Genomic DNA, 22,354 nt, shown 5'->3' with positions numbered 1-22,354 from the left:
GAGGAGAAGGGGACGACAGAGGATGAGATGGCTGGATGGCATCACTGACTCACTGGATGTGAGTCTGAGTGAACTCCAGGAGTTGGTGATGGACAGGGAGGCCTGGGCTGTGATTCATGGGGTCGCAAAGAGTCCGCTGCAGTCCATGGAGTCTCGAACAGTCGGATACGACTGAACAACTTCAGTTTCACTTTTCACTTTCACGCATTGGAGAAGGAAATGGCAACCCACTCCAGTGTTCTTGCCTGGAGAATCCCAGGTACGGAGGAGCCTGGTGGGCTGCCGTTTATGGGGTCGCAGAGTCGGACACGACTGAAGCGACTTAGCAGCAGCAGCAGCAGCAGCAGCAAAGAGTCGGACGTGACTGAACTGAACTGAACTGAACTGAAACATTAAATTAATGGAGCCCCCTTACTCCCGTCTTTTTATTTTCAATATAAATCTCCCAGAGCATCACCTCTAGGTACACTGTATCAAGCCAGAATACATTAATGACAGCAAGTATGTACCGAGTGGTTACCCACACACTGTGTGAAGTACTGCGCCCAGCTTACCTCATGAACCGTCACAGCGCTCCATGACGCAGGTACTATTAGAAAAGGAAGCAGAGGTGAGTGAGTGAAGCCGGAGTCACACAGAACCAGCTCCTCCCTCATCCTGCCTTTTCATTCACTCCTCTCCTCTCCCACACTCCCTACTAACACCCCAAGCTTCCAAAGGTGTTCAGCAGCATCCCTGGGCAGCTTAGCTTCATAATAAAACTCAAATAAATCCAGCCATTGCCCTAAGTCTTTCTCTAAGTCAGAAGTTACATATTGAAAGCTGAGAGCCACATCGACCACAGATACGTTTTGCATAGGTCTCAGTGTTTTGAAAAATCTGAATCAGTCAACATTTTTTAAATTAGCATGAATTGCGCACAAAAATGCAAAATTTTAGTTTCTCTTGAAAACTCATTGATGTGACAACAATAGGTCCAACAAGGTATCCATCTCCTGAAGCTGAATCCCCAGTTAGCCACAGTCTCCTCCAGGCCCAGGCGTCCTCTACTTGACTCTCCCCAGCTGCCTTTACCCTTTTATGGAAACTGTCTAGACCCCAAAGCATCGAGCTGACGACTTCCACCAAAAACTTTAGGTGGTGACATAAAAGCCACAGCAGTGGTCACATGCCAGTTTTACTTCAATCTGTGCTTCGCTTAGTTGCTCAGTCATGTCTGACTCTTTGCAACCCTGTGGACTGTAGCCTGCCAGGCTCCTGACCATGGGATTCTCCAGGCAGGAATACTGGAGTGGGTTGTCATGTCCTTTTCCAGGGGATCTTCCCAACTCAGGGATCGAACCCAGGTCTCCCGCACTGCAGCCGGATTCTTTACCATCTGAACCACCAGGGAAGCCCTTCTTCATGCTAAGTTCTGCAAACTCTTCTTCTGAGACATGCTAGCAACTAAATGGCCTATTAACAGGTCTAAACCACACGGTAAGTAGCAGCAGCAATCCTGCAAAAGCCCAGGCCAACACACTTTCGGTTACTGACTTACTGGATCAACTTATCCCGTGATTCTTTTGCAGCCCAAATATTTCTTTAGGATTAATTACAATGAAGACGTCTTGACAAGGTCTTGGATCTCAAACTAGAAAGTTTTTTGATGATGAGACCAATAAATTTAGTGATGGGGCAAACTGGTGACTAAACACTCTTTTTTTTTAACGTAAAGTTTCAGCTCTGGTAATCTCCTGACATTATGAATTTTACATGCTAAGATAATTGCAGTATCTATCTTCTTTTATTCTCTAGTAGCCATTTGAAATCCGTATTTTTACAGTAATGTAAATCCATTAGGGAAAGAACTAGAAAGTGCATTGAGGGATCAATCTCTTGCTGGAAGAAATGTAGACTAAATGACCTTCTCCATCTCTAATGTCTCTGATACATTAGTCTATTGCTCCCAACATAAACCATGAAAATATCTTCCCACCATTCCAGAACAAAAAGAGTAGGACATAAAGAAAGGTACAGAGACCCAAAGTCCCACTTGGAACTAAGTTCATGTTTCATAAACTTCCATTAACGCAATGTTTATGGGGGGCTAAGAAATGACAGAGGGTGTACGTGTGTGGGGGGGGCGAGGGGATTGGTACGTATATCATTCACTGCTTTCAATATTTTAAATTCAGTTTTGCTTCTATTAATAAATTTGAAACAATACTAAGGAACTTTTAAAATAACAAAGACAAAAATCCACAGTGATGAATGATTCTACGAGGTAAATAATTCATAAGATTCACTGATCACTGGAATAGAAGATATCAATAAGGCTTCTATTTTGTAACAGAAGCTATTATGCTAAATATGAACAATATTATTTATGAATTACAAAAGCAGACTTTACTTGATAATAATGTTGATTGAAGGTTGAAGGGAGAAACAACAGCTTTTGCTTCCTAGGGGAGAAAACTCAAAAGCATATGATAACTGCCATTAAAAAAAAAAAATACCTGGCAAAGTTTCTCTATCACAGAATAACTATTTTCTCAAAAGGCTATGTAGTAGACTAGTAACAGAATCCAAAAATAAACTTACATTTAATCCCAAAGTGAAAGAAATGAAGAACTATTATTTCATTAAAAATGAAAAACTAGTTAAAAAGCAACTCATTCCAAATCTTGCCAACCTTCTCATAGATATAATATTAAATGTCTCTAAAAAGTCTAAGATTCATCGTGTCTCAATTCTATTGCTTTAATTTTTCCTAGTTTTATTTTTTCAGTAATTTGTTCTAACTTCCCCTCCCCCACGCTGAAAGCTTTCCAAATAAAGTCTCATCAGAGTTAACTCTTTTAGAGAAATTCAGATGATGAGAGTTGAGATACACCAAGCCAAACAAGTATTTCAAGAAAAAGTCATAGTCTAAAGATTACTTTTTCACTGTTAAAGGAAGACAGTGATTTCATAGCCAGCATTTTCACTGGCATTTTTTTAAATATATTGAAGCAATTTTGAATTAAAAAAGCAAATATATATACACATAACCAACAAACCTGACCACTCCATGCACAATAGAGATTGCACAATAAACTCCAGTTGTGGTTGATCATGCAGTCTAAGATCCTGAACTGGGCCATGATTGCCTGCAGCGCAGCCTGCGCGTCTTCTCTGACTCAGCTCCTGTTCCCGGAGCTCTGCAGAGATGCGACCGGCAAGGAGGATCTACCCCTCCCTTTCCTGTCCAAGCAGCAATAGCTCACGGGCAGAACAACACCATCTTCCGAAAGACACTACACTCACTCTGTTACATCAAGGACAGCCTCTTCCGAAAGGTCTTATTCTATACTTATGATCACTTGCTTTTTAAAAAGATTACTGTTTTTTCCTTCTTTCTGGATATCACAGGCTCACATTTATACATTCACTGAAATCACAACTTGGGGAAAATGGCATAATCAATCATGCCAGACTACATCCACGACAAGCCAGCTCCCGACACTAGGTTGAGGCAGCATCAACCCACTTCTCTGACCATTTCTTTCTTGTTTTAAAAAAACAAAAGCCTAGACTTTTAGTAAAACAGATATCATTTCAACTGCCGCTTACAAATGAATGAACAGGAGCTAACAGCTTAACTTTTGAGCCTCAACTCATTTGGCTGTAAAATGGAGACTATTTCAACACCTGCTCTCATGAGGTTTTCAATATGAAATAACATAGTATCTGTAACATACTTGAAACAGTCTCTAACAGACACCTAATAAATGATTGCTGATATTCAATCGCTCAGTTATGTCCGACTCTTTGTGATCCCACAGATTGTAGCCCGCCAGGCTCCTCTGTCCATGGGACTTTCCAGGTAAGAATACTGGAGTAGGATGCCATTTCCTTCTTCATAAATGATTACCACTATTCTTAAGATGGGCTTCCTTCCTGTCTCAATTAGAATTCTACCTCTCATATCTTATACTATCCTAAATGATGTTATCCTTCATGATTTTCATTATGAATTACTTCCAAACTTCTCTTCAACCCTACCCTCTCTCCCAAGCTCCCAATCTATGTGTCTGAATTCTCACTAAGTACACGCACCTACAAACCTTTAGACCACATGTCCAAAATGGAACTGGTCTTCCCTTTCACAACCTGTCCCTTTGCATAAAGGCGCACCATAAGTTCCCCTGGTCAGGCAAACAGAAACCAGAGTCCTCCCAACTCCCTCTTCCTTACTTCTCATGTACGGTGACCAACTTCTAGCACTTCGAGTAAAATCTATAGTGAATCTCGCTTTTCCATTCCCACTGTCACTGCCTATATTGAGACCCTCATCAGCTTGCTCCTGGACTTCCACAAGTGCCTCCAGCTGATCTCCCAAACATTCTTTCTCACTGCTTCTGGGATCTTCTGGGATCTTGCTCACAGAGGACCACCTAAAGAATCTTTGAAAAAGCCTTCAATGCAAATAAGTTCAAAAAGCCAGGTGAAACAAAGTTGCGAGGTTATTCAGAGTCTAAGTAGGAAGGTCAGATTCAAAGGCCTCGGAATCTAAAAAGTGAGGCTGTGGGAAGGCTTATTTTTAACCAGTTCTTTTAAATCTTTAGCTGGTTTGTCTTTTCTCTTTCCTTAACTGGTTCAGTTCAGTTCAGTTCAGTCACTCAGTCGTGTCCGACTCTTTGCGACCCCATGAATCGCAGCACGCCAGGCCTCCCTGTCCATCACCAACTCCCGGAGTTCACTCAGACTCACGTCCATCGAGTCAGTGATGCCATCCAGCCATCTCATTCTCTGTCATCCCCTTCTCCTCCTGCCTCCAGTCCCTCCCAGCATCAGAGTCTTTTCCAATGAGTCAACTCTTCACATGAGGTGGCCTAAGTACTGGAGTTTCAGCTTTAGCATCATTCCTTCCAAAGAAATCCCAGGGCTGATCTCCTTCAGAATGGACTGGTTGGATCTCCTTGCAGTCCAAGGGACTCTCAAGAGTCTTCTCCAACACCACAGTTCAAAAGCAAGAACTTCCTGATGTTCAAGCTGGTTTTAGAAAAGGCAGAGGAACTAGAGATCAAATTGCCAACATCCACTGGATCACGGAAAAAGCAAGAGTTCCAGAAAAACATCTATTTCTGCTTTCTTGACTATGCCAAAGCCTTTGACTGTGTGGATCACAATAAACTGTGGAAAATTCTGTAAGAGATGGGAATACCAGACCACCTGACCTGCCTATTGAGAAATCTGTATGCAGGTCAGGAAGCAACAGTTAGAACTGGACATGGAACAATAGACTGGTTCCAAATAGGAAAAGGAGTACGTCAAGGCTGTATATTGTCACCCTGCTTATTTAACTTCTATGCAGAGTACATCATGAGAAACGCTGGGCTGGAAGAAGCACAAGCTGGAATCAAGATTGCCAGGAGAAATATCAATAACCGCAGATACGCAAATGACACCACCCTTATGGCAGAAAGTAAAGAGGAATTCAAAAGCCTCTTGATGAAAGTGAAAGAGGAGAGTGAAAAAGTTGGCTTAAAGCTCAACATTCAGAAAACGAAGATCATGGCATCCGGTCCCATCACTTCATGGGAAATAGATGGGGAAACAGTGGAAACAGTGTCAGACTTTATTTTTTGGGGCTCCAAAATCACTGCAGATGGTGACTGCAGCCATGAAATTAAGACACTTACTCCTTGGAAGGAAAGTTATGACCAACCTAGATAGCATATTCAAAAGCAGAGACATTACTATTTCCCAGAGTTTGCTCAAATTCCTGCCCACTGAGTTGGTGATGCCATCCAAATCTCTTATCCTCTGTCATCCCCTTCTCCTCCTTCCATCAATCTTTCCCAGCATCAAGGTCTTTTCCAATGAGTCAGATCTTCACATCAGGTGGCTGAAGTGTTGGAGCTTCAGCATCAGTGCTTCCAGTGAATATTCAGGGTTGATCTCCTTTAGGATTGACTGGTTTGATCTCCTTGCTGTCCAAGGGACTCTTCAAGGGTTTTCTCCAGCACCACAATTAGAAAACATCAATTATTCAGCACTCAGCCTTCTTTATGGTCCATCTCTCACATTCATACACAGTTTACAGTTCTAAAAAATCAGGCAATCTGGACCTATAATCTTATATTTACACTCCCAAAAGTCAAACAGATTTGGAAGTCAAAACATTTTTGCAACTCATTGATAGTGAAATCTGACCTGCCCCAACCTGACACAAATAAATATTCATACATTTTACAGCAGAAATGACTACTCTGATAGCTGCGGGCTGTCTCATAGCCTGCATCATCACACATTCCTAAAACCTGAAAACTTCTGAATTCTGAAAAGCTCAAGGATTTTGGATGATGGATTATAGATCTGTACAAACAACGCTGGAAATAAAGGTAACAGGACAGCAAGGAGTTCAGAAGGGAAAAAAAAGGAACAACAGGGCAAGAAGAGTACAGAGCATAAGACCATCTCCCAGAACATCTTTTCTACCTACTGCAACGAAGGGGAGACAAAGCTTTCTAAGCAAGTATTTAAAATGTGAGCCAGCCCTGGAAGGAAGTGTGGGGTTTACATAAACGACGAGACATGGGGAAGGCATCTCAGGTAAAACGAACATGAACAAATATGAAAACATTTCAGATTCCACGTATCTTCAGGGGACAGCGGACCTGCCATTTGCTCTGAACACATGTTGCGCGTGGGACAATAAGACATCACATGCGGAAGCACCTATACCTTAAATCCTAGCACAGCCACTGAGCTGTAAACGAACTGCAGGCTTTCTTCAGCAAAATATGTCTTATATATGACCAACCTCCCACTCTGGAGAAAGGATAAGCAGAAACTTAAAATACACAGAAAGTTCTCTTCCAAACCTTAGTCTTAAAAGACCATTCCTGAGACTCAATAAATTCAGCACATGGCTTTAGCTCAGGAATTTAATACACTGAAGCAACAGAAGAGGCCAGTCATCTGTGTCACCATAAGCTGACACTTTAAAGACATAAAGTCATCGGGTTCTCTGGTTGCCAAGAGACAAAAGAGAGGGTTGACAAAATTTTCAAGCTGTCTATCAATCTGCCATTGAACTGTTTACCATTTAGCTAATGGAACACAAACTATTTCCATCTAGGTGAAACCAGTAGATCTCAATCAAAGTAGAGACTTTCTCCTTGAAATTTTTTTCTTCCTTCTACTGAAGCTGTTATGGTCATATTAACATACTATCCATTAAATTTCTGTCTTCCCCTTTTGGTTGTGTAACCTTGGTGAAGTTAATTAGGCTCTCAGTACCTCCATTTCCACATGCTTAAAATGGATATAACAGTAGACATGTCATGGAGTTGTTTTGAGGAGTAAACAAGGTAAATGATCAGTATTATGGTAATTAGTAGGGGTTCAGTGTTCTCTCTGAAAACCCTAAAACATTTTCTGAAGTCTGCTTTGCTTCACTGTATGTTGTCTGCTGCTGCTGCTGCTAAGTCACTTCAGTCGTGTCCGACTCTGTGCAGCCCCATAGACGGCAGCCCACCAGGCTCCCACGGACTGCAGCCCACCAGGCTCCCCCGTCCCCGGGATTCTCCAGGCAAGAACACTGGAGTGGGTTGCCATTTCCTTCTCCAATGCAAGAAAGTGAAAAGTGAAAGTGAAGTCACTCCATTGTGTCCGACTCTTCGCGACCCCATGGACTGCAGCCTACCAGGCTCCTCCGTCCATGGGATTTTCCAGGCAAGAGTACTGTAGTGGGTTGCCATTGCCTTCTCCGGTATGTGTCTAGGAAACAGATTTACAGTCTAGCTCTTATAAACAGTATATCAAGATGAAATAAATATTTAAGTTAATGGAAAGAGCATAAATATCTAAATTATAACAGGAATAAAAAATATTAAAAGGATGTGACACAAAACTGGAGACAAATAGATATACACTGAATGCTGGAAATCAAAGGACTACTAACTTTTTATTCTGATAGGCAAAATAAATAATAAACTATACAACCTCGTGGAGCTTCCCACGTGGCTCAGTGGTAAAGAATCCACCTGCCAATGCAAGAGACAAGGGTTCAGTCCCTGGGTTGGGAAGATCCCCTGGAGAAGGAAATAAATGGCAACTCATTCCAGTATTCTTGCCTGGGAAATTCGGTGGGCTGAGGAGCCTGGTGGGCTACAGTTCATGGGGTCGCAAAAAGGCAGACACAGCTGAACGACTAAACACCAGTAGTACCTCGATTCCCTAAGAGGAATCTGAGACTATGTTGGCAGACAAACAAATACATGCAGCTAATCTAAAAAAAAGACAAGACAAATTCACTTTTCCTGACCTTGCCTGTTCAGAGTATCTATAGAAAAGCAAAACCACACCATAAAACCCCAGCAGTTTTACAGGTTATAAAATAGTAGAGGAAGGAAATGAAGCAGAGATTAAATAAATGAAGGCAGCTACAAAACCAGAATACATTAAGATATTTAACAAGGAGAATTATCTGATTTAACTCTTTTTAAAAGGAAAGCTTGAAAAAAAAAATACTGTCACCAATATCACTGTTTCTCAGGGTCCTTAGGCCAATTGCTTGTGAGAATTCACAGATATTACAGGTTGACAAAAATTACTTGCTTACAGCTAGCTAGATCGAGCTTTTATAAAAAAATCAGATTCTTGTTACCAAATACACTAGAGGTCCTCTATGGAGAACTTTAATGTCTCAAAAACAGTCTGAACTGGAAAGAAAAGCAGCAAAAATCAGTTCCAAACTCCAAGTTGTGTGTTTCATTCATACAATACATACATCCTTACTCAGAAGCAATGGCAGAGGAAAATCTTAAATGGAAATTTATGTATAGACTGTCAAGTGCTTATTTTAGTATGACTTTTTCTTCATCTTTCGGTGGGTTTCCTCTTTTATCTTTCTCTCACACTCTGCCTCTGCCATCCTGTTCGCTCTGCCTGCAACATTCTGCCACCACCTGCTTCAGAAATTTCTGCGTGTCCTTTAAGACTCTACTCAAGGGCCACCATCTTCCCTCCATAAAAACTCAAAAGGTTGAGGTTCAGAGAGCTTCCAGGCTGGTGACCATATGCAGATTTGGGGAGAGTAGAGCACATGGAGAGGGGGTGGGCCCTCCACACTTCCCCCCACACCCTGCCCTATATGTCCCTCCTAACTGGCTGTCCCATGTTACATAAAACCCATGATCCAGTAAGTAGTATGTTTTTCTGAGTTCTGTGAGCCACTCTAGCAAATTAACTGAACCCAAGGAAGGGGTCATTGGAACCAACAATCTAAGTCAGTAGGTTAAAAACTCAGGTGGCAACCTAGACTTGCAATTGGACGCTGAAGTTGCACAAGGTAGGGAGGTGGTGGGGCAGGAACGGGGCAGTTTTGAGGGACTGAGTCCTTAACCTGGAGGATCTGATTCTATATCTGGGTAGACAGCATCCGATTAAGTTGAATTGTAGGACTCTCAATTCTCTGATATCAGAGAATTGCTTGGTGAGGAAAGCCCCACCATCACCACCCCCCAACACACACACATCCCCCTCTGAATCGGTGTCAGAATTTTACACAGACTTTTCCCATTTCATCTAAATTGTCAAATTCACTGGCATAAAGTTATTCAAATATTCCCTTTTTTATCTTTTTAATGTCTGTGGGCTCTGAATGGTGCCCCCCCTTTTAATCCTGACATGGACACTTTATGTTTTTCCTCTTCATTCATTTATCCTGCGAACTGATTTCTGACATTCAAAATCCTTTTCACGGGTTACCAAAAGATGCCCGTCTTATCTGCTGTCAATTCAAAGCCAACGAGAAAAGACGAACTCTTTGCTTGTCAAATCCATGCCAAACAAACACGTCACTGGAGTTTATAGAAATCAAGCATTTCTATAATAATCATTTTCTAAGCCATGTGTTTTGGGGTATCCTTATGCTTCCTGAATATACATATATTTTAGGCTTTATATATCTGCCTTTTTCCTAGAGATCCCACTTGATCCAAACATAATGTTTGAGTAACTTATTTGAAAGTAATAGTTAGATACAAAGATTATGGTGATCAACTGAAAAGACAGCCAAGAATGGCAGCAGTAGCCAAGGATTAAACATGGAAAAATGATTCTTCTTCCAAATTCCTCTCCTGAACTGAAGAGAATTTGCATTCCTCCTTGGTCCAGAGCAGATGCAGTTACAGCTGCCATAAACGATGAAGTTCTGTCAATCTCAGTCTCAGCTAGGGATTGCAGTTCTGCTCACACCACTCCAGGATTCTTGCCTGTGAAATCCCATGGACAGAGCAGTCTGGCGAGTTACAGTCCACGGGGTCACAAAAGAGTCGGACAGGTCTTAGGAACTAAACGACGACATATTTAACATTTGCTAAGGGGGAAGATTTTTTATATTAAGTAGGCTTCACACATGTTGCAATAATACCAACAATAATAAAGAGTGACTTAGTGTTAGTTGCTCAGTCGTTTCCAATTCTTTGTGATCCCATGGACCGACTGTGTAGCCTGTCAGCCTCCTCTGTCCATGGAATTCTCCAAGCAAGAATACTGGAGTAGGTTGCCATTCCCTTCTCCAGGGGATTCTTCTGACCCAGGGATCAAACTCAGGTCTCCCATCTTGCAGGCAGATTCCTTACCATCTGAGCCACCAAGGAAGTCCCTTAATAAAGAGGGTGGGAGGAAAACTGGAGAGGTAAGGAATATGTTTATGGCCTTGATGGTGGGAATTGTTTCATAGGTGTATAACTTACCCTCAAATTCACTGAGTGTATACATTAAATATATACAGCATTTTACATGTCGATTGTACCTCGTTAAAGGGGTTTTCTAAAAAAAGAAATGGAGACATCTAAAATATTCAGACTCTGAAGTGTTTGTACATCTAAAAATATTACAACTGCAGGATTTTTAAAGATGCTACTCCTGGACCTCTGGGTAAAGAGCTTTATCTCTAAGTCAACTAGAGAAGGTAAGATTTTCTATTCGCTCTTAGTGGCACTGTCTCTACTTAGAAAGCACAAAAGAAATCTATTCACCACCTTCTTCTAGATTCACACCCACTTTTTTAGGTCCCTTGGTAAACAGAGCTTAAGACATGGGGTCCAAACTAAGCATCACTGCCCAGAGGAAAGCGTCACTTCTCCATACTTGTAAATGCCCTCAAGGGCATCAGTGTTCTCAAAGCTTCCCTTAATCCTTTGAATTCAAATCAGTCTCTCTTGAGAAGCCTATCAACCTTGATGATGCTCTCTGCATCTCTTCACTGGTCTCAGTCTGACTCTATGAGTAGCTTTTTGCTCCTTGTGCAATATCACTTTCACTGACTTCAAGAAATCCTGCTTCTTTTGCAGAATTGGCAGCTGGACTCTTGTTATTAGTTCAGATTGTCTTTGTAGCACACTATCCAAAGAATCTCACAAATCAGTGACATCAAAAGACAAGATGGATTCAATGGACAGACAGAACAGCCATTGGTATTAAATGAGAAGGGTGTGTAAAGAGAAATTATCTGCTTAATGATTAGTTTATTATGATTTATGTTGGAATGATTTCTTAAACCCTTCACAATGTATACTTTGGTAAAGAAAGACATTTTTTCTTTCACTGTTAACTTTTCCTATTCTTGATGAAGAGTTAATATGAACAAATGATTATAAGATGCAAGTGAAATCATTTTAATGGTTATTTGCTTAAAGAAAATATGCCTTCCTGGAACTGACATGAAACAAATAATTTTTATAATAAGTCTAAAAAGTAACAACAACAGTTTTGATATAAGCAGAGCTCTATCACTTTAAAATATTTAACTTTTCATTAAAGTATAACAACAACAGAAAGTATAACATACATACAAAAAAGTACACCTATTACTGTCAAATTTTAAAGTGCTCTTTTGACATGTTTACTTTATTTGAAAAGAATATTATTTTGTTATACTAATGACATATAGAAATACATTTGATTATATAAAGAAAGTGATTATAATTTTAAGATTGAAATATTCACTGATTTACAATCATTTAAATTTTCTCCCCATATTTTTATTATTTTCTTTATGTTGATTTCAATTTGGTCACAACAATTCTGAAATCAGGCTGCCCTAAGAACCCAGACCTTGAATGTCATTTTGTTTTGTTCTTCTCAAACTCAGAAGATCACCACGGGACTTTTTAAAAAGCAAAGGTTTGGGGGTCTCATCCCCAAGGATTCTGATTCATTACCATAATGATGGGGACAAGAACCTGTAGTTTGAAAGGTGGTCCAAGGGATTCTAATGATCATCCAGATTTGTCTGATTTAAATTCCTACCAAAGCAGGAGTCCCCTCTGTAATCCTGTAAAACAGAAGGTCATCCCACCTCTGTGAGAAACACATTCAATTTCAGTTAACTTCTAATTTAACAAAAATTTTTCTTCTGAATTCTGGAAATTGGCCTGTCTGTCTAACTGATCCTAGTTCTACTCATCATAGCCACATAAAACAAATCTAATCTCTCTTGAATATCTTTGTACAGTGCTTAAGAGTTTCTTTTCCTCCATTTATAAAATTGATTGTGTGTGTATATATATATATATATATATTTCCCTTATAAGCAGAGGAGGGTTCTATAATGTAGTATTAAATGAAAAAATAAGTAAACTGAAAACAGTTTCCTAAAAACATCATAATAAAGATCTTATTTAACCTGGATGCCCAGAGTACTTCCTCTCCATCACATTTACTAAGTATTTAATGTTTGCAGAAATCAGTATGTAGAACCCAATGCAAATTCTTTTTTTCCAATGACTTTTCAAAATTTAATTTCAATGACTTTTTAAAATTTTATTTTATTGTTTTGGCCATGCCACACAACATGTGGGATCTTAGTTCCTCAACCAGGGATGAAACCCGAGCCCCCTGCCTTGGAAGCAGAGAGTCTTAACCACTAGACCACCAGGGAAGTCCCAACACAAATTCTTTTAAATATAGAATTTTTAGGAAAACACTGGGAATTAAAAACATCTAGATATCTCAAGGTTAAAAAAAAAAAAAAAGACTATTAATCCCCAAGATCATTCTAGCTCCTAATATTTAAGGATACTCTCCATTCTGAATAAGGAAAAAAATCAAGCGGTTCTTAAGAATATTAGTCCTGTCAAGATCTATTAAAGATTAATGAGGTGAACCAATCAGTGTAAGTCAAGCGACTATGTCTTCATTAGGTTATAAAAAGGAAAACGAATTTGTGGGATTGTAAACAGACTACCTACATATCACCACCACTCATAACTATGCCAGGTGTCTATTCAGAACAGAGATAAGCCACCAGGGGAAAAGGCAATAAGTAACCAAGTCTGAATGAAGAACACGCCCAGTATCAAACAAAAGGAAGGCTCAACAGTAGCTGGCCTAAGGAAAAAAGGAAATACGCTCTTTAACTCACTGTTTTTTGATTACAGTTTTTCTGATCCACCTAAAAACTTTCCCCAAAATAGATGAATATTTCAGAAATATCCAATTTGGGTTCTAAATCCATTCTCTTATTCACAAATCTACACAGTGCAATTCTTTCCATGTTAACAGATAACTAGAAAAAAGAGGACTTCTAAAAAGCAATTTCCATCACACTAAACTTCTTAAACCTATAGTACAGAAATCAACTCACCTTTGGATTATCTTAGAGATACAAAAGGCTATCTTCCAGATTTTTTTGTGAAATTAATTATCTGCATAACTCAATTTTTTTTTAAGAATATGACAACTTAAAGTAAAAAATTATTTTGGTGGAAGCAATCCAAAACTGAGCTTTTGAGTGAAGACGTCTTCCTGCTTCAAACCAACAGAATATATAGATGGCTCATAATATTTTTAAGGCATTTAATGCCTTATGGTCAATTAAAATTAAATAAATACTAGGACAATCTAAGTCCAATATCCTTTCATTTTACTAATGTAATCACATCAACCAGAGAGAAAAACAAGTGCCTACCATATGGTCTTTCTGTAACAGAAAATAGCTGCATTTGATAACAGCATCTGTGCATCTCCATTCAGCACGGCCCATACTTAAATCAGCATGTTGTTAAATATAATAAGATGATGGGTCCCTTCACAAAGGAAAGAACAAAAGAAATTCAGTATCACGCTTGTATCAGATTCTGTGACCTAAAGAAATGAGGAAAGGGTTAGAGATTCTGTAAGCAAGGCACAAGGTCTTCATAAAATGTTTCCTTTGGAAGGACTGAATGCTACAAAACACCAACAATGTGTAGAGAGATCTTCTTAGACCTGGGCACCCAGCTCGGAGCTAGACATGACAGCTAGAGAGGGGTCCCACTCTATACCTCCAATTCTAGCCTTCTGTTGCTCCCACACTTCTTAATTCCAACAGGCTATACTTTTCACCCTAACTTGCAGTGTAAAGCTTCTGCTATACAATGGTGTTCCATCATTTAGATTCAGGTATATGAAGGAGCACACATTTCAAGTTAAGTAACAGTGTTATGTTATATTGTACTATCAGTAGCCTACAATGAATCTAGCTGACTTTAAAGAAGACATGTTTTCTTAAAAAATGTCTAAGTATTGTTTTGTGTAATGTGTATCCTTTTCAAAAAATGTCTAAGTATTATTTTAAGCAATGTAGCTTTGCTAGAAACCAGATTTTGACAAGACTGATAATATATTACCTATTTAAATCTGTAAATGCTATCTTTTTCATTGCAACTTTGGAATTAAAACAAAAAAGAGAAATTCCAAAAATAATACTATTCCAGTATACTCCCCATCCAGAATGAACAACTGTTAACATTTTGCCATCGTCAAAGTTGTGACCATTTTTAAAGTTGCAATGAAATGTTTATGACATCAAAAATATGAAAAGCATAAGGAGCATTCCTATACTGGCCAATTGTTTTAAAAAAGAAAACCTCAGACATACAGTTGGCCCATTGTATCTGAAGGTATTGCATCTGTGGATTCAATCAATGAACAAAGATATTCAGAAAAAAATTTTCCAGAAGGTTCTAAAAAGAAAACCTGAATGCGCTGCACACTGGCCACTATTTACATACCACTTACATTGTATGAGGTGCTATAAGTAATTGAGAGAGGATTTAAAGTATAAAGGAAGATGTTAAGGGCATATGCAAATACCACCCCATTTTATATAAGGAACCTGAGCATCCGAGGATTCTGGGGTCCACAGAGTAGGGGGTCCTAGAACCAATGCCCTGTGGATACAGAGGGATGACTGTATTTCCTTTTTATAGTTTTGCCACCCATCTGATTCCCCACCCATTAGTCTGTTAATTACCAGTATCTTACCTTAGCACAAATTACTTCACACATTTATACTACACACTGCCTTGGTTACTGTTACTTGGTTACCAGCTTCCCAAAGAAGAAAGATGTGAGCAGCCATCCTAATGGAAATGGAGGTCTGAGCAAGACCCTACATCTCACACTACACCTTGTTGTATAATCTAAATTAAGAATTCACATACTGCACACCTACATGTAAACTCAAGAACATTTTGGAAATTTTCCTTAAGTCTTCATTCATTCATTTGAAAAAATATTTGAGGCCTACAATGTGCTAGATTCCTTTCCAGGCACAAGAAAATACCAAGTGAACCAAACGAACTGTACTCTTAACACTTACATACATCATCTGTCCAGACCCATAAGCAAAATCAGAGGGACAAGCAGGTCAGATAGAGAGTAAGTGACAGGGAGGAAAAGTGAAGCGAGGAAGGAGGCAGGTGGTGTCATGGGGAGCAGGGAGGGGAGATTCTCCCTGAAGATGACTTCTGAGAAAATCTGGAGGAGACAAGGAAGCAGGCCCTGCAGACACCAGGGGACAATATTCCAAGGAGGCAGCACCCAGTGGGAAGGCTCTGGGGCACACCAAGATGGCAAGGGGGGGGTGAAGTGGGGAGCGTTCAGGAGGCAAGCTCAGGGAGGGCAGGGCAGGGTAGTCTGTCCAGGGCTCTCCAGGTGCTCTGAGAACCTTGCCTTTTCATCCTGAGAGAGATGAGAAGCCACTAGAAGAACCAGAACAAATGAGTGCCAGGACCTGACTTCTGAAAGGTCCATCAGATGACCGTGGGGACAGACCACAGGCAGGCGAGGTGGGCTAGGCTGAGGGGCCGGCGGCGGTCAGATCTGCATGAGAGGCACCAGAGAGAAAAAGAGGGAACAAAGATTGCTCTGGAGCCACTGGGCTGGGAGGGTGGGGCTGCTATTGCTTAAGATGAGGAAGACTGTGGACGGAGTCAAAGAGCAGATGGGGAAGCTGGGCACGGGGAGGGGCTGGAGAGGAGGAGGAATTTGGTTTGGGATGTGGCTTCTTAGCCCGCGAGTGGGCAGGTCAGTTGGATGGGGGAACACAAATTCAAGGGCAAAGTCAAGGCCAAAGTCGGGGTGAACACACACACACAAAAATACCTGTATATATATGTATGTATATGAATGACCAGCTTATCCTTGATATTTAAAACTGTGAAACTGAGTCTGGAGAGAAGAAGAGAGGGTCAAATTGAGCCTTAAGGTATATGAAGACTTGACAGGTCAAGAGGCCAAGGAAACTTCCAGGACTGAGAAGGCGGGAACAGAGAGGCAGGAGGACCGTCAAGACAGTACAGTGTGCTGGGGTCTAAGATAACTGTTAATAAAAACTAAAGCCCTTTCCGCACATTCATTCATTATTTCAACACATTTACTGCGCACCTACTATGCACCACACACTAGAAACAAACATGGTCCCAGTTTTCATGGGACTTCAATCCAGGGGAATATATATAAATGAACTAGTAAGTGATCTTCCTGAGAAAGCTCAGGGTGTTGGAGGATAAGGCACTGGGGCCAACTAACCTGGTTTTGGAAGGTCAGGGAGGGCTTTCCTGAGGAAGTGATGTTGAAGAAAAGACCAGAATGAGAGTAAAACTCAGCCAGGGAAGGGTGGCAATGGAAGAGGGGAGAATGGAAGGAAACCTGGGAAAAAAACAGGATTTATAAGGACCTAAAAGGAAGACAGAGAGATTGTCATGCCCCTGGTTGTTGTACAGTCACTCAGTCATGTCCAACTCTTTGTGACCCTATGGACTGTAGCCCTCCAGATTCCTCTGTCCATGGGATTTCCCAAGCAAGAATACTGGGGTAGGCTGCTGTTTCCCCCTCCAGGGGATTTTCTCAACCCAGGGATCAAACCCACATCTCCTGCATTGGCAGGCAGGTTCTTTACCACTGAACCACCAGCCTTGGAGGGAACTGGAAATCATTCAGCACAGGAAGCACAGAGAGGTCACAGATGAGTAGAAGAAGGCAGGCCAGAAGTCCTTTAAGAATGTTCTCAGGAGTCTGAGCCTTCTTCCAAAGGCAGTGGGAAGCCAGAAAACTGTTTTAGGTCAGGGAATGCAATGATCCGCTTTCTATTTCAGGAGGAGTCCTCTGGCTACAGAGGCAGGTCAGAGCTGGAAGGGGGCAAGGCAGAGAGCCTGGGCCACTTGCTAGGAAGCCTGGTCGGTGATTCATCACCATCACCGAGATGCCGCTGACCTGAGCTCAGGGAGTGGCAGCAGGACCTGGAATGTAGACTCAACAAGACTTTGACAGGAGGGAGGAGGAGAGAGAGGGGTCAGAGTTGGTAGGCTGGGTTTTGGGTTGGATAGATAACCAGCAGGGCTAGTCCTTGAAAGAAGGAAGTCAGGGAGAGGGCAGGATATTGGTTAGAGTAGAATCTGTTGAATTTCAAAAGCATGCAGCCTATCTCCCAAAAAAGCTTTTGGGTAAATAGGCAATTGGCTATCTAGGTCTAGAGAGTAGCCATATAATCTGAGATAGAGTTGTAAACTAGGAATCACAGGCATGTAGATTAATGCCCTGGAAGAGTGTAAAATGAAACCCAGGGAGACAGAAAAGAAGAGTGGAAAGACCGGGCTCCAGTAAAAACCAACAGGCAAGAGGCAGCAGAGGAAGAAGCAGCCTAAAGAGAGAGAGAAAGAGAGATGGACAGAGGGAGAGCCTGAGAAGGAACGGGGAAGCCTGGGATAAAAGTAAAGTGTACAGTGTTTCAGAAAGAAGAGCAAAAGGGCAAATTTTTACATGAATGAGTTCCTGCCAAGAAAATGCCTTATTTTATTATTTAAATACTGTTCCAAAACCAACTAACAAACAGTTCTCATCAGCTTACAGTACCTTTTCGTCACAGAATCCTCTTAGTCTAGGTGAAGAAGCAAGACATAAAATGAACTAAGTTAATTTGCATGAGTAAATAAGATTGTTCTAATAATGGACAGTGAAAGTGCTACACATTTGGACAACCCCGCAGACTAGACATTAAAAATGAAGTAACTGTTAGAAATGGGGACACCAATATGACCTAGAGAGCTTTGCCTATAAAGAAAAGAAAGAGAAAAAAAAGTAAGTTGAGCCATAAAGAAGAAACGCTATGTGATATTTAAAAAAAAACAAAAGGTAATACCACAGAGGATTCAGGAGTCTATACAAAGTGATTTTGTGAGTAAAGTTATTCAAGGCTAGGTATCACAGATCAGCCTACACATATGTCTGCACAACACACACACACACACACACCCCCCCCCCCCAAAGAAACCCTTATCTGGCTTAGAGTGAATGAATTTTGAAATACAGATCTTTAGATGTTCAAATACATCTCTCTTGACATCTATGCTATCCTTATTGTATTGGATGTTGGATATATTTTATTAAAGTGTCACAATTCTTTATTGGAAAAGGATTGTTTGTTATTTGTTTGTTCTTTACCTTTTCAATATACTCTTGGGGGGAGGGGGTGATGCCTACACTTATCCACATAGCAACACAATTAAATTCTAAACATTTAAGATAAACAAGAAACTTCTGTTTTTCAACAAAGCAACAGACCTTACTCATAGCAGGTAGAGTTAGTCAATTAGATAAGGCATAAGACAGGGACTCCTTTAATTCCCTATATTGATTTCTCCTGTGCTGGAAAGTTAATTTTTGGCTAATACCATTAATATTAAGATATATACTCTCATTTCTTGGTTAAGTAAAAACACACACAAATTTATTATTCAAATATACGTGCCTATTGTTTTTTTCTTTGTTAGTTTTTTAGCTAGTGATTTTTAAAATTTTAAAAAGAATAGCAGTACTGCTCCAGAATGTAATTCTTCTAACAAAATTAAGCACAAAAATTAAGTGTGGTATTCGAAAACCTAAATATCTATCAGCCCAAAGTTGATACCCAAAGTATTTCAATGGCAACTCTCTTTTTATCAAATATTCACAAAATTTAATATGCACGGGAGTATAAGAGACAACAGACAATAATTATACAAATTCCCCCCCATCCTGAGATTTTAAAATGTTTTCTGACAACACAGAGCCCCTTTATATCTGCTTCCATATAGAATCTAAACAAACTATCTGCCTATTGTTTAAAAAGCCAAACAACACCTGAGTGTAATATCAAACTACTGTATACAGTCTCTAAATGAGCAAAATACAGACAATACAGTATTTCCTTGGCTCTCAAACTAGAAATACTATGGTTACATCAGCAGTAAGGTCTAAATGAAAACAAATTTCACCACCCTTAAAAGATATATAACTGTCATTGTTAATAAAACCCAAGTTTGCAACTGGAAACTGCCTTCTAGCCAAGGACAAGATGTGTCTATTACAAATTCTTGGTTTCTGGGACATCCTTTAAATGACAAAAAAAAAAAATCAAATAACATTAGTTCTTGCAAATATAATGCAAAATAGCATGCTAATTAAAGTCTTCAGGAGTCAATGACAAATAAGGCTTCAGGACCACAGTACCTATCATTATGGAGCAACAATACACATTAAGCAATCACTAGGCCTTCCAAAAGGCGTTATTATGGTTCACCATGATCAGAGGATTGTGGTGTTATACTTAATCACATTTTTACCTGGAAGCAGGTGTTTGCAGGTGTCGAAAAGTAAAACACTGTTTCTAACTGTAAACCTATACTGTAGTCCTAATCAACTGTATAGTAATGGCACACTGATCTAGCTCACTGTGATTTCTGTATAAACTTTCTAATCCAGTACGAGGTCAGCTGCATGAAGCAAGCTCCTCTGCTGCTTTACCAGCAAAAACGTAACTTGAGTCATTTTTATCAAAATGCCAAACTCACACACTTAGAATTAGACCCAGTTTCAATGACCAGGAAGTTAAAATGTAACACAAGGCACAAAATAAACCATGAGAGTGATGTCTCACTGGGAGATGTAATTATTATCTAAAGTAATTGTCAACCTTTCCAGAAAAACATAGGCATCTCAAAAGCAAAGCCTAAAGGAACCTAATTACAGAAACCATCAATAACAAAGTAAACACAAAGAAGCCATTATAGAAAAAAAAACACCAAAAATAAGGAGGAAAAAAGACAAGAGAGGCAAGAGAGCATAGGGGTGCCATCAGTACACGGCTTTTCTATTTCTGTCCTGCCTGCTCAAAAAATTTCAGGAAGCCTGGTGTAAAATCTTCTGGGCCCTTCGGAAGACGCTGGTATGAAGGCAGTACGAGCCACCTGACGGCTCAGGCTGACACTCACAGGACTTCTACGCAGTGAAAGGAAGGGCATAAACAGAACAGGGAAGGCAGGAGATTTTTAAGGCAGTTGGAATGACAGTTCTATTACGCCGTTTTCCAAAGCTGTGCCTAAACCGTCCAAGGGAAAAGACTTGTTTTTCTATCCAAAGCAGAGATTCACAGCAACAGCAAGCAGGCAGGACCGGCATCAGTGTCAGAGAGAGAAAGTGGTCAAGGAGCAACAAGGATTCCAGCTGCCCTCTCTCAATCTCCAGCGGGAACCCTGGATACAGACATGAAATATACAAAGCCAACCCCTGTCCAGCCCTACATCAAAACTACCAGAGGGTGGGGAGTGGAGGAAAACAAGTTGGTGGTATTCCTAGTTACCTAAAAATGGAGAATTCTGTGGTCTGAGATGATCAAAATAGGGACACTTCAAAGTAAGGAAAATGCCCTTGCAAAAGAAACAAAACCGGGCAAGGTTTCACCTCCCTACGAGTCAGGCTGGGACGCTCCCACCATTCAGCCCAAAGCCCCAAAAGCCGATCGATCTTCTTAGACCCCCAAGGCAGCTGACCCTCGCCCCCCACTGGCAGGACAGACACCTCAAAGACACAAGCCACACAGCTGGGCAGGGATGTCAGCTCTGCGCTTACCTCACAGGTGGGGGACCGGCAGGCCTTGAGCTTGGTGTCACCATCTCCCTCAGGCAGACCAGTCCGACGTGTGGCCATCATTTCATTTCAAATTACAAAGAAGGGACCAACCCTTGGGAGTCCACATTGGGAGGGAAATGCCACCATGCACCAAGAAGGTAAGAATTCCACACCAGGTTCCGAGAGGGTGCAGGGTTGCTGAGACAAATGAAGGTTTCAATGAAGCGCCGCCTTTCAAATGCCCTGATGATGATTTCTTCCGACTTCAACGGCCTTCACCGTCTTCGTCCATTTCTCCAGACGTAAAAAACAAAGACCAGTCTCCTGGGCAGCTAGTGAGGCCAACTGCAGAAAGCGGTCCCCTTCGTTCCTAGCGCTCCTCCCAAGCCCGAGAGCAATGCTAGCGCGTCGTGAAGGCTCTCCCAAAGAGATCTTTCCTAAAGAGGGAAAAGTTAAAGGACATGAACTTTCTCCAGACGCTGACCTTGGCCTTGCCCAAGCGTCTACTCCAAGCTCGCCCTTCCAACACTTGGAAAGATAATTCGGTCCATGATGATGAATCAAAAGATCAAATAATCTTCCCATACAAAATAAGAAAGAAAGGGAGGGGAAATCTTTAAATCAAGGGGGAAATAAGAAACATCAGAACGGCACGATGGTTACCTCAAACACGCTCGGACTTTGTGCAGCCGTCAAGAAAAAAAACATTCCCCTTTGAAGTGCATTTAAATTCATGTATTTTCTGGGCAAATGAGAGGGAGCTTATGTTCTTCTGCATCACCCGGATAAGAAGACTTTACAGAAGTTTTGTCCCCACGAGGCTAAAATGGGAGAATACTTTTTCAAAAACACGCCTTGCTCCCCGCCACCTCCCCAGCTCCCTAAAATAAAAACAAAAAATCAGGCTCGGATGCTGCCAGCGGCTCTGCCGGCGTTTCCAGGCGGCCTGGAGGACTTGGGGCGCCCGCCCTCCGCCCTCCGCCCCGACCGGCCGGTGTCCCCGAGGAGGCGGCTGTTTTCCTTGGCCCGCGGCGGGGCTGGGCGGGGACGGCGCGGGGCCGGGCGGGGAGGTGTGCGCAGCGGCGGGAGGGAGTCCCTCTCCGGGGCATTATTCCGGAGCCACAGAAATGAAGCCGCAGCCCCAGCAACTTTTATTTAGTTGCCG

General features: G+C 41.2%; 1 protein-coding gene across 48 annotated transcripts in view; it reads right to left on the bottom strand.

Moving 5' to 3' along the window:
- Positions 1-22,354, bottom strand: part of ARHGAP21 (Rho GTPase activating protein 21) — a 130,253-nt gene that overhangs the window by 106,947 nt on the left and 952 nt on the right. For 25 of the 48 annotated variants that reach the window (XM_086334426.1, XM_086334431.1, XM_086334447.1 and 22 more), the window contains exon 2: positions 21,190-21,626. In XM_086334426.1, the coding sequence (XP_086190552.1) occupies positions 21,190-21,270 (81 nt within the window). In that variant the 5' untranslated portion in view covers positions 21,271-21,626. Of the gene's footprint in view, positions 1-13,948; positions 14,067-21,189; positions 21,627-21,852; positions 22,011-22,354 lie in introns of those variants that run through there. The other 23 variants (XM_086334421.1, XM_086334435.1, XM_086334439.1 and 20 more) reach the window with 3 other exon arrangements.

This window comes from Bos grunniens, chromosome 13, assembly GCF_055505025.1.
Source record: "Bos grunniens cultivar Pamir isolate PY7600 chromosome 13, Bosgru_T2T1.0, whole genome shotgun sequence".
In the NCBI taxonomy this organism is placed as follows: Eukaryota; Metazoa; Chordata; class Mammalia; order Artiodactyla; family Bovidae; genus Bos; species Bos grunniens.
The sequence above is the reverse complement of the archived record's forward strand: the minus strand, read 5'-3'. Positions and strand labels throughout refer to the sequence as shown.